At 39.3% G+C, this 13,032-nt stretch overlaps 2 protein-coding genes across 6 annotated transcripts in view; one reads left to right on the top strand and one right to left on the bottom strand.

Moving 5' to 3' along the window:
• Window positions 1-9,843, top strand: part of LOC134012795 (zinc finger protein GLIS1) — a 64,036-nt gene extending 54,193 nt beyond the window's left edge. For all 5 annotated transcript variants that reach the window (XM_062452386.1, XM_062452385.1, XM_062452388.1 and 2 more), the window contains exons 9-11: window positions 6,906-7,057; window positions 8,113-8,265; window positions 9,034-9,843. In XM_062452386.1, the coding sequence (XP_062308370.1) occupies window positions 6,906-7,057; window positions 8,113-8,265; window positions 9,034-9,176 (448 nt within the window). In that variant the 3' untranslated portion in view covers window positions 9,177-9,843. The remainder of the gene's footprint in view (window positions 1-6,905; window positions 7,058-8,112; window positions 8,266-9,033) is intronic.
• On the bottom strand, window positions 9,661-12,567 carry elovl8b (ELOVL fatty acid elongase 8b). The gene is made up of 8 exons (XM_062452389.1): window positions 12,359-12,567; window positions 12,041-12,104; window positions 11,659-11,846; window positions 11,476-11,556; window positions 11,271-11,327; window positions 11,066-11,180; window positions 10,722-10,849; window positions 9,661-10,636 (listed from the first exon to the last, which is right to left on the bottom strand). Exons 2-8 carry the CDS (start codon window positions 12,096-12,098, stop codon window positions 10,469-10,471), a joined length of 795 nt encoding a protein of 264 aa, XP_062308373.1. The 5' UTR covers window positions 12,099-12,104; window positions 12,359-12,567; the 3' UTR covers window positions 9,661-10,468.
• Between the last annotated feature and the right edge of the window lie 465 nt (window positions 12,568-13,032).

Raw genomic sequence — 13,032 nt, 5'->3', positions numbered from 1 at the left:
TGTACCCTCTCTAGTTCATTCTACACTTCACTCGTATTTTGAGTTGTAAATAAGCAGCAAAAAAAAGATGCTTTTAAATCTATGTAATATTTATAAATAATAAGTAGGCCCTATGCATTTTTATATAAAATATACAGACCCCTGTGCAACCGACGCAAGCAAGCACACCCTACAATTTCCCCAGAAATTGTACCCTCTCTAGTTTTTATTATTCTTTTTGCCCCCCTAAAACTCAGTCAATATTTGGCCTACATAGACAACCTAGGTGTCAAAAGTTTCGTCTTGGTAGCGATTGGGTTGCTTCTATTGGGATTTACGTTCCGTTGCATGGTTTAAGTGGAAATTAAGTTTTTGTGTCGAAAAGTGAAGCTAACGGTGGCTAACTTGCTAGCCACAGTCAATGACGCTACTTACGTCACTAACGTCACGAAAACTCGTGTGACTACCTCTAGCAGAACATTAGTTTAGCAGCTCCTTAACTTCTGGGAGATAGCTAAGCTAACTGCTTTACTGCAAGGGAGCTGCAGAAACGCCACAAGCAAAGAGGCCAGGGTGATAACTATTTACTAATTTTACTTTGTGATATGACACACAATTGTGACGTGTAATGTACAATATAAACTGATTTTATTAAGGAAATACATCTACTTTCGGAAACAGTAGTCTACTATGTCACTGAAGTATTAGCATCATGACATTAGCCTCTGTTGGCCCGGGCAACACATACTACAGTGGTCTATGATGCATCTGTTTTCAATTGTAAAATAAACATTCCTCACAAATACATTTTCGTTGTAGGATTTATTATGACATTACATTACAAGTAAACGATTTGTGGGTGAAATTATCATTACCTGTGGTTTCAAACCAGTGTTGCTCACTGCAACGCTGTAACGCTTCTCCACACAGGGCTATATCGCACTTGGCGTTGTTACTGACAATGATCGCTACCAGTGAGCTTTTTATGAAAGCGATTTTCCACTAAATAAATGTCAAGCTTATTTACGTTTTTGGGGGCATATTTTCAGTTAGCAGATGGTACTGTTTGAATCGCGATTCCATCTTATACTGCCGGGTAACGTCGTAAAATAATCTTCAAAGGGGGTTCTTTATTCATGAATGAATGCAATATGAGTAGGCTAAATGCCTTAAAATATCACGAGAAGGGAAAAACTTAAAAGGACGTTTAAGTCATAGAGATTAGGTCAATTTTTACACCGGTCTGCCAAATTTATTCGTTTTGATTCAACGATGAGGCTGCCTCTTGCAGGGGAAATGAGAAGACATCTATTTCATTCTACACTTCAATCGTATTTTCAGTTGTAAATGAGCAGCAAAAAAAATATTTTAAATCTATGTAATCTTTATGAATAATAAGTATGCATTTTTATATAAAATATACAGAAATATCAGTTGTAAAAATGTCATCCAAAAACGGACCCCTGTGCAACCGACGCAAGCAAGCACACCCTACAATTTCCCCAGAAATTGTACCCTCTCTAGTTAATGTATGCATAGCAACATCCCAGCATAATCTATAGAGGACACATGAGAAGTTATCACCCATGTATTGGAAAGCTTTGTGCAAACCAGTAGTAGGCTGCCTTAAAGATTTGTGCACATGGGACAAGGGATAACAGGGCCATGTTGAGGTCAACCAGACACCAGACAGCTATTTCTGGCACTTTCAAGTCCCTTGACTCCATGACGAGAGGTGACAAAACTTTCAATGATGACACATTAGGGGTTAATATTTCATATGAACTGTCAAAACAGATGAACTGTCAAAACAGTGAGATGGTTTCTGTTTTCACAGCAAAGATTAGGAAAAATTGCATAATTGTTTTCGTATTAAAAACATTTAACCACAGTTACTGTACTTGGATTTGGCATACACAGGGCTGTAATATGATTCATATTGAGGTTTCTGATGAAGAGTATATCGATTTAGTACATGACGGAAAACGCTGTTTCTTATTTAACTCATGGGAAGTGTTAATTTATGTTCTCCTTTGTTAAACATGTATATGTAGAATCAGATAATGTGCATGTACAATCTACTGTCTGTACTGTTGAAGATAGGGCAGTGTGTGTGTTAAGAAACACATTACCATCCTGCTGCACTCTAGGTTCAGTTCCTTTCAGTTTTTGAGTTTATGAGTATGTTTCTGATTAGACCACATGATTTCCCCTGAGAGCAGCCACAGCAGTGTTACAAAACAATGTTGTCAAGAGGCTTTGAATGTACCGGATTAAACAATCTGTGACAAAGGTGAAAGACAGAAAGTTTGCGTTTATTAAAACAATGGAAAAACGTTGATTAAGCGATCCTTTTCCATAAAATTATTTTCATGGTTTGATATTATGTGTGATAAAAAAGACAAACAGGGATATCTGCAGGTAAAACAGTGAGTGGGTAAGTTTTGAACATGAAACCCAATAAAACGGACTTCCCAATGGCAAGTCAATTGCTGCTGTGAATGTGGCATGTCACGCAACATCTATGTAGTTAAGAAATATGAAAATAAAAAATAACAGAAAATACAACATCTACATAACTACAAAATCTACATAACGGAAATGGGAATATGGACAGTATGCAAATCTTAAATATTATAAGTATAAGTGTTGTAGTGCCAATAAATTGATACATACAGTAGATAAGCAACATCCGTTACTCGACACACACAGGCATGATAACATTGAAGGAGATGGTGGTCTGTTTTACAGTGAGCTTGATGAAGACCATCTGAAATCTGCCAAGCCACTGTGTGTGTGTAATGTTAGCCAAAAATGTTAGTGACAGTTCTTGTTCATTTCTGTCTGCATGCCCACCCATGTGTAAGTACATATGATGTGATGACAGCATTGCATTTTGAGAATTGCTGACAAATTACATCAATTTGATTGAACAAAATTAGCATGTAATAAGCTTACATATAGAATATCCACATACTATACTGCCTTATCTGTTTTTCAAAGACAGAGAGAGAGAGAGACCTGTATACCTACAACAATCTGCTAAATGAAATATTTACCTACATTTGCCTGAAGATGGAGCATTACATTTACATGTCTTACGTCTTGAGTATACAGGCTGCTGCCAAAGTCAACACCAGTGCTGCACTTGTTTTTCCCAAACGGTTTTGCAGGACATTGAACATTTTGATGAAATTATCTAACAAACCTGCCTGCCTAGTACTGCTGCCTCTGACCTCATAGCTAAATGTGTTTACCCTGGCTGAAATGGGCCATTTAGAATAATTTTACTTTGTAAATACCAGTGTTTTTTATATCAAAATATGCCAGTTGAAATTTCAATCGGCAGAGGTGGGAAGTGTAGCTTATGATTTGTCTTCAGAGCTGTACGTGGAGGCCCTCTCTCTTTCTTAAAGGCCACTCTTGCAGAGCGACCAAGGGGCTTATGGAGAGATGGGTGGTAAAGGATGTCATTCACTGGCTCAGTCCCATATGCGCTTACATAATTACAGAGGGCAGAGTCAACTGGTCTTTTCCTGTGTATTGATATTAGAACCCCTCTACAAATATTAGCCTGACACAGTGTGATACCTTTCTGGAAAAACAGGGCTGTGATTGACACAGTCTAATTGAATTATGCTGGTTGTAGAGACAGCATTAAGAGATACTGTTCTAAAGGGAGACATTCACAACTTGTAATATAACTCCATCTCTTTCCCTTCCATTATCTTTCTTAAGTCATCTTTACAGACTGGATCAATCTATCAACTTAAATAAAAACATTTCAGAGTTGTCAGTTATGGGGGTCAACTTCCTAATGATTTTATGGACAATATTATTTCTGAGCGCACTCTTGTTTGAAATTAGTCATTTAATCAAAGACCAGTTCCAACTAATTTGAGGTCACAATTCCTGCAAAAGGATGGTTGATTATAGATAGCCTCACAAATATTTTGAGTAAATATCAGTCTAAAACCAACAGAGACTAACTCTAACTGGGGGCAGCAGGGTTAGCTTAACTGTAGGTTTAGTGCAGTGCGACTTGTCTCTCACACACAGCTTTACCTCGCTAACCAGAACCAGAAATGTTCCCACCGTCCTGCGCCAAGGCGTCCCCCTTCACTGCCATCTATCAGAGGGGCTTAACGAACAGAGGCAGTGATGGGTGAGGAAGGGGGAGGCAAATCTACAGTTCCCAGTGGAACAGGAAGGGCAGGTGAGGGAAGACAAACGAGGAGCAGAGCAGGGCTACTCATGAATCTTTGGCCTCAAGTGAAAAAGTATTCTTTCCATTCCGTCACTCCTGCATGTCCTACACAGCCCAGACATGGATGACAGGTACTATTATCTTAAGGTAGCATCACCAGCAATAATATTTTGGCATTGATTCTATATGAAATCTGACAATTCTGTTTCATTGGCCTTCATGTCCACACACCTGTCCTTCCTATGTTAGAGGAATTCATGCAATCTTGGCTGGATTGTTTTGGCCTAAGGATGATGTTCCAGTGTCCAGTTTGGAATGTGTTCTGTTTTTGATCTTTCTGTCTGTTGTAAGAGATCTTTTGCCAGGACATTGAGTCAAATAACATATCTGTCTGCATCATGTTTGTTTTTTCAGTTACATTCACATTCTCAGTCATAATCTCAAATTCATGTAAATTAAGTCACTGATTCAACCATTTGACTTTTTTTTCATCATACCAACACACATGAACCCTCCGATGTCGCCACCACAACTGTCTATACCTAGACCCTATCCATATCCACTGTGCCTCCATAAGAGCATATCACAGCTGAAAAGATCATGCATACTTACAATTTTTATTTTGTAAAAAAGCAAAGGATGATCATGGAAGGTGGATGCCAGAGGAAAGAGAGATTTATATAGCATATAAAATATTCCGCTCATATCTTTGCTTGAGTAGGAAGCAGCGAGAAAGAGGGGGCCGACTGAGGCAGCTGGCAGTGATTAGCTTATGATTCACTTTAGCTGCACATAGAGGCTGCTTGTAAAAATATGAACAGTATAACTGTTTCCTGAGTTTGTGCTGACAGCAGCTCTCTGGGGAGTGCAGCTCTCCACAGAAACACATGGCTGCACGCTGGGCCTGCGCCAAAGGACGGATTAGCCACGCTCAGAGCGCTAGGCTAGCTTAGCTAGCGATAGCGCATGGCAGTACGCCATGAAATGCAGAAGGAACGTTTCCTCAACTTTGGCCTCTGTGAGACCCACTTGGTGATGCTTGACACATGGATAGGGGCCAAAAAATATCAGATACATAGTATACATTGCAAAATACTTGACTGTTTCTTCTAAACAATGTGTTGGGGTATGGTACAACTGTACATCTTTCCCACTTATCTGTTGCTCTACTGTACATAAATACTAGTTAGTCACAACCAGCTTCCAAATGATGGGTGGTACTACTGCTTTCTCATCCTACAGTGGAGCACAGTCATCTGAGGCCTCTGTAGCCTCTAGCAACTCTCTATCACCACATTCACACAGCACACACTGAAAACCATATGCACCCAAAACAGCAGCATATAGAACAGGGCTGCGTTTCCCGATAACGATGGATCGTAGCAACGATCGAGCAAAAAACGAAACCATCGATATTTCTTACATGCGTTTCCCAAACATGCTCGTAAGGAGTAGGCTAATCTATGCACTTTCAAGAGTTACGAATTTTCAAGAGACACTTTTGCTACGATGTCTTTAGGAACGGCCCGTAAAACTAAGATTCGTTCTACGATGGATTCTACGATCAATTTAGGCTTACGACGCTTTCGGGAAACGCACCCCAGGTCAACAGTTTAATATGTTGGCATTTCAGAAATGGGGCCTGAAAAGGTAACTAAATAGCTGTTGAACATTGGGTAGGAGGAACTATATTTTGTCTGGATGGTCGTTTCTTTGAAAGTTTGTCACGTGAGTGAGTTCTGTAATATTGCACTGCAAATCAGTTTTGTTCAGTTTGGCTGAACCGTGGATATAGTTATTTACTGCATCATTAAATGGTCTAATTTTGTTTTAACACAACACCTTGGAAACTGGGGATAACATCCAAATTATGTTATAAGCCTTCTACTTAGGATGTGGTGTCTGTGTTATCTGTAATATATGTTCCTACTGTATGCTTGAATACAACTTCAGTACACCAAGACACTCCATTTTGTTCATTTGGATTGCAGGCCTTGGTAACTATGATTCTAATGGTTGTGATGGCCATCTGTTAGTTATAACTGTGTTTTAAAAATCAGTTCTTGGTTGTTTTTGTTTTCTTTTCCCTCTGAAATGCAATGAGCTCAATACAACATGTGACTCTTTGAAGTTAATAAAGAACTAAGGAAATTTGCCCCACTGAGCCATAGGGTTGGCACACTAGAGGCTCTTTGGAGCTACTCCGTTTGGCATCTTGAAAGATTTGTTTGCCACAGCTGTGTCTAATACCACGGACAAAGCGTAATTTATGTTATCAACATCCCAAAAGCCAATGAAGAAGCAATCCATGTATGATTCTGAGCCATTAGGGTATGCTATATCACAAATGTAAACATAACCTGGCTCTATGCACTGAAGCCACCAGTCCTGAGGGCCCAGATATGGGAACTTGTTTTCAGGCAAATGCCTGAAACTGTTTGTTGAATTTAGATCATAATGTGTGGTAGATTAATGATTTTGTGTGGGGAGCTGACGTTCCCAGTCTGTAAAACTCTTCTGGACCTAACTGCTCAATTGTTGTATGCTGATAATTGGCTTTGTAAGCTCATCATTATCTTGACAAGGCAGTCCTTGATTCGAGGACTGAGACACAGCATATTTTAATACATCTGATGGAATAAAAAATACATTATGGAAATAACACCTTTTCAACAATGCCTGACAGATTAAATGTTTCCCTCTTTGTGTCTTCATCCAGGGTGTCAGGTCCTCTTCTCTCTCCAGGGACCAAGGGAACAGGCACTCCTACCTCTCCCCTAGATAAGCAGCACATTTCAGTCTCCCAGCAGCATGGTCATCACCACCACAAAACCTACTCTCACTATCACCACCACCAGTCAGCCAACGAGGGTAAGACCCGAACTACTAATAAGTCTGTCTCAGTTCCCTAACCTGGGCATGTCAGGTGGCTGAGCGGTTAGAGAATCGGGCTAGTAACCAGAAGGTCGCTGGTTCGATTCCCAGCCATGCCACATGACATTGTGTCCTTGGGCAAGGCACTTCACCCTACTTGCCTCGGGGGAATGTCCCTGTACTTACTGTAAGTCGCTCTGGATAAGAGCGTCTGCTAAATGACTAAATGTAAATGTCACTATAACCACTGTGATTGATACAACCAAAAGTTAAAGGTAGAAATGTGCATGTCAAGTGATTCAGTGATGGTGGTCTGCTGGCCTATAGGATTGAACTGTCCTATTTCAGCTACATGTCACACGAGACTGCCACAAAGGTGTAACTTATTGCTTTGTCAAAGTATTGTACTAGACTTGATAACACATTTCTTTTGTGCAACTCGCTGAACATCCAATTGAACAAACTGTGCCGTCATATCCATTTGAATTGCAATGAGGAAAACATGTTTCAGAGAAACAGTTGGAAGTCCTTTGATTCAAAGTGTTTAACGGAGAGATTGGATTCAGAAAGACAGGCAAAACCACAGGCGGAAGCCTTTCCTATGCAAAATTTGCCAACAAAATGTGGCCTCATGTAGTCAGCTGTCTTGCCACAAAGGCTGCTTTAGCTGTCACTCCAGACCCCTTTCCTAATGTCTTAAAGACAGCTTTCCCCGTTAAAGATATACACATGGACATTTCTCAAACCACGCTGTGGTCACCTTGTTTCGTAATTCTCTTCAGAAAATACTGCTTTCATACTGCCAGGTCTCTATGAATACAAGAATACCCTTACAAAATGTGACAATTTAGGACCTGGAATATGTTGCAAAAAACAAATATGACAGTATATTAGTAATACTTTAAAGCAACAGTGAAAACAAGGTACAAACCTTTAAAAAAATGAATTAAATCATGAACAGATCGTATTACAGTACAATCTTCTATCCCACCCCTCAAAGCAAGGCATTTTTATTTCCTCTCCTTTATTGACCTCATCTGCTCTCTTTGTAGATTATCAGGGCAGTTTTCAGAGCTGCTTTTATTTCGGCGACTCCTACAGAATGGAGCAGTCTTTAAGTGGTGTCCATGTACCAGGTGACTCTGCCTATACTTCTCACCAACACAATGGCTTCCACATGTCCAGCAGCAGTGGCTCTTCTGCAGGTGAGACGAGTTGTTGTACACCTTCAAATACCATTTTCTCTCATGTTCTAATACTCTCCTCCCTTTCATTATCCCCGCGTCAGTGGCACCCCAAAAACATTTCATTGGGGCGGGTGGGGGGCACCAAAATCAAAAGCCTTAACTGAATTTCATGAATTATATTATGTTGTTGTAGTATATAGGCTAGTTGAAAACTATACTGTATATTGATATACTTTGGTTTCTTATTTTACAATGAATGTTACAAATTGTCTGATGTGGATAGAAATCCTGAGAAATCTGTGCAAAATACAATACCCAAGATTAACTTATTTATTCTATTTAGTCCGTAGGCGTAAAGGGAATCAAACCTAGGCTATTCTAAATCATGTCAGGCTAGTTGTAGTAGATTACTTACTTGATTTATCAAATGCAACGTTTTATATGCGCTACTGCGTATACTTGTGTAACCTGCCATCCATACTTGAAACTGGTTACAGTAATAGCCTACATAAAACCAAAACACACGTTCTCAACCAGTATATTATCCACTGCCTATTATAGGCTACACTGTCTGTCTTGTCATTCTGAAAGTTGTTAATTGAATAGGCTAAGCATCAACATGTAGGCTAAGATCAAGTAGGCCTAAGCCTATAGCCTAGAATTGTATCAGCGATTGTATCAGGGTGGCCATGGCCCGCACTTGGTACCACTGCCTCGCATCTCAACCTTGTGGTTTCCCACAGGCCGCCATAGCATCTGAGTGTGTGCTGCTGTGTCTCCTCCTAGGCTTCAGCTGCCAGGCTTTGGCCCAAGATCTTCAAGCCTCTGGATGCCAGTTCTCCTCCAACCCAGACGAAAGCATCTTTTTCCAGGTGGGCAGCTTTGAACGCAGCCTGAGCCACATGCCCTCTGTCTACACTGAGACATAGAGTTGTACAGGTCTGGGGCAGGGGCTTCAGTTGTAAAATAACTGGATACAAAGCCATGAAGCACTCATATTCATTTATTTTTTTTATGAAAGAATGGAGACGGGAACACAAATATTTTAGATACCACCAGTCATCCATCATTCCACTAGTTATTGTAGGAATTTCTGAGGACTATCAAAAGTCATTTTTCAACATCTTTATGGCTATTTAATTGACCTGATAATCTACTGAGGATGTGCATAGATATCTCACTAATCATTCACAAGTATCAAAAGATGACAAACTTCAGCAGCCACCATCCCTTTATTCCCTTTCATTAAATGTTCAGTCTGCTATAGACTGAAGTGTAGAAAATAATATATATATTTGCTGTGTTTTATCTGTGAAAACATACCTTTTTTAAATTCTTAAATCATTGTTTGTGTTTTTGTTTGGTTTCTCACTCAGACATAAGTGTGGAAGAAGGTGGAAAGTTTGAAAAAAATCTGTAACAGTTAATACTTTATTATGTATATAAACTGTACAGTTTGTTTAAGCAATAATATGACTGTTATTTTCAAGTTAAAAATTAAATGATTTTACAATTGTGTTCCGCGAGACTATTGCATGCCCTTGATTTCAGCAGGCAAAAAATGAATATAATTGTAAATTAAGAAACATTTTTGCATTACAAGTTAAAATACACACAGAAGTATAAAGTGATCAACATGGCAAGTGGAGTTCAAAACCAGATGATAGGCAGAATCTGCCCTCTGCTGGACACAGCAAAGCCCTTTTAGAGAGTAAGTACACGTCCCAATTTTGGCCTTAGCCAACCCCTTCATTTTTTGTAAGGTATGCTTTCTGGTGAAAAGTTGTACATATGAGATTTTTTTCAAAAGTATTCATCTTGGGATTTCCTCGAAATGCTTGAAGCAATACATGACCACGACCAAATATCAGAGAACCTTTAAAAAAGCACTCGTGTAAATCATGCATTTCTCCTGAAAGTATTAACCACTAGGGGCAATAAAGCAAGAATTTACCATCAAATTGTGAAAAGATAAACACTCCAGAGATTGCAGAGATGACAAATCTATTAGCAATCAACTCCAGAAGACCATAACTTTATGCATGAGTATTAATATTAGGAGTTTAACTCAAAGAGAGGGTTTGATGTTTAGTTACTCTTTAAGCATCACACACAGATAGAAAATTAAGTCCACATGACATGATAAACATTGTTACTGGTATAAAATCACAAACAACTACTGACAAATAATAATCGTAAATTGTGACAAATAACAATTGTGTTATTTGTTCTTGCTCTTCCTCTTGAGATAGCTCTGATAATAGAAGTTGCTAAACAGTCCAATGAGGCTCAGACAGTAAGCAAACACGACCATGTTCATGGAGTCAGGAAAATCACACTCTGTGAAAAGGTTGTACCCTGTATGTGTGGTTAGCAACACAAACTGGAGCTGCAAAAAATAATAAATGCTGGTTAATAGTTCTGATTTCTGACAGTTTACCAGACTAATGCTTCCATTACACATAGTCACTCACCAGTTGTAATGAGGTCAGATAGCGCTTCCACCACAGGTACTTCTGCATGTGAGGTCCAAGTGCAGCCAGACCATAATAGGAGTACATCACTATGTGGACAAAGGTGTTGAGCAGGCCGATAAAGAATGCTAGGAAGGTACAGTAAAACAAGAACACATTACATTAGAAATAGGTTTGGAATGTATTATTAGGTGTTTTGTTTTTACAGATAAGACTTTTCCAGCCTTCTCACTATCAAGTCGTCAGATAAAATCTGTCGTTCTCCATACTCTCACTGAAACAGTAAAGCCAATGATGCAGGTGTAAAATGGCTAAATTAGTGTTGGGCAAAGATCAAGTCTTACATTGTCCCCCAGCCACATATTTGATTCCAGCCCACCAGTTGAAGATCATGGTACCATGATGATAAACATGGAGGAAGGTCAGCTGGTTGTTCTTTTTCCTCAGAATAAAAAATATCTGATAGTAGAGAAGATGGATTGTGACATCTGGGTTTAATATGGTTAATACCAACTCTGATAAAAAAGTGTGAATATGTTTTTTGTTTACCGTATCACTGAGTTCTATGACCTTGGAGAAAAAGAACCACCAGCATACACTAGCCATCTGTAAAGGTCATCTGGAGGTTATCAGTTAGGCTAAATACAGTAGAGACTTGTATGTTAGTTGTGTTGTTTCCTAGTTAATGTTTATGTCAACACCTTCATAGGTAATGGGGTAATTGTTGGAAGGGGTATTAAATACATATTCTTACCCTCATTGCCAGTGGGCTTGTGCTGTAATCAACAGGTTGGCAGAGGTAACTGTAGTTTGCCTGCCATGATGTGACCAGAAACTGAAAAACCCAAAACCCAGGTTAGGAATCCTAAAGAACACCTTTTTCGCTACAGAAAACAAAGGTGCAACAGGAACAATGGGTGCAATGATGCTGACATACCTCATAGAACATGTAGGCAGATAGGCATACCATTGTGAAGTTGTACACTATGAGCACAAGCTTGAGGTCAACAGGTTCTCTGTGTTTCAACACTCGCGGCCCCATCCAAATCACACCAAGATAACAAAGGAAGACAACAAGTATAGGGATAGGGGAGTACACAAGCAGCCATGGATCTGTCCTCTTGTCTAGAACACAAACATAAAAACAAATTTCTCCAAATTCACTTGACAAAATGCTGAATTATTGAGTGGTGGTAAATTGTTTAGTCATATGGTTGGATCTTTTAAATTGATTACATAATTTAGAAAGCGTCATGGTAAATAACTCATTGTGGTAGAACGGGATGCATTTCATCAAGTGGGCTAACAAATTCATATACCTCCATTCTCCAGAATCCACTGGTGAATTGAATAAATTTTTTGCCATACTGAGGCCATTTGGGTCTGTAAACGAAAATGTTAGCTTGTCATTAAATCCCTGTAGACGGCCGATGCTCTCTGGATTTGGACAGCAAGCACGGTACGTAGCCTATGCAATTCCGTAGCCTACAATTGTTTGACGAATTAACATTCCGGCAACGAAATGTCGCATACTGGCTTGATTCGACAGCGATGCATTTCCACAACTTCAAAAACAAAACCCTTTTTACGACGCTTTTTAACTAATACAATTATGGTCCGAAACTAACAACACTCACCCCTAATTTTGCTTTCTAGGAAGTGGGTTTACTATAGGTTCACTGACTCACATGAACACAAATAATTGAAGGCGTACTCCGATTGGTTCGCAAAAAAAACTGCTTACATCACAGACCTTGATGCTTGTCACATTGGACTCGTGGTTGTAGTCCAGGCATTTCCCCCAAAAAAGTGGGTCAACGTCTAACAAATTGCAACATAAACAAACGCAACATGTCCTCAACATGTCAAAAAAGTCCTAAGGAATTGAAAATAAAGGGAACGTTGTGAAAATCGCCTACGATCTTATCAAAAACGCAATTTTAACCATGTCTGTGGCCGTTCTAGCCTACGTTGTTGTGCACATAGACATAATACTGTTCTTTATTATGTCTATGGTTGTGCATGTTAGATTTGAACATGCTGTGTTTTTTTCTTGAAGCCTGGAGCCTCTAACCCGGATATTAGAGTGTATGATGATCACATCGATTCTCACCTTAAGCAAAGCAGTGGAGAAAAAACTTTTAGAGAAATAGATGATCAACTACTGATCAAACGTTAAGTTGCTTTACAAAGTTGCAGTGTTATGACAGATGTATTACATGCCAATGCTCTGTAGCCTATAATATTAAAACAGGCCTTCACATATTTGAATAAGATGGTAGGGTAGGCTTGGTGGATGTTTTGATCAAGA

The sequence above is a fragment of the Osmerus eperlanus genome, chromosome 26, assembly GCF_963692335.1.
Source record: "Osmerus eperlanus chromosome 26, fOsmEpe2.1, whole genome shotgun sequence".
Taxonomy (NCBI): Eukaryota; Metazoa; Chordata; class Actinopteri; order Osmeriformes; family Osmeridae; genus Osmerus; species Osmerus eperlanus.
The sequence above is the reverse complement of the archived record's forward strand: the minus strand, read 5'-3'. Positions and strand labels throughout refer to the sequence as shown.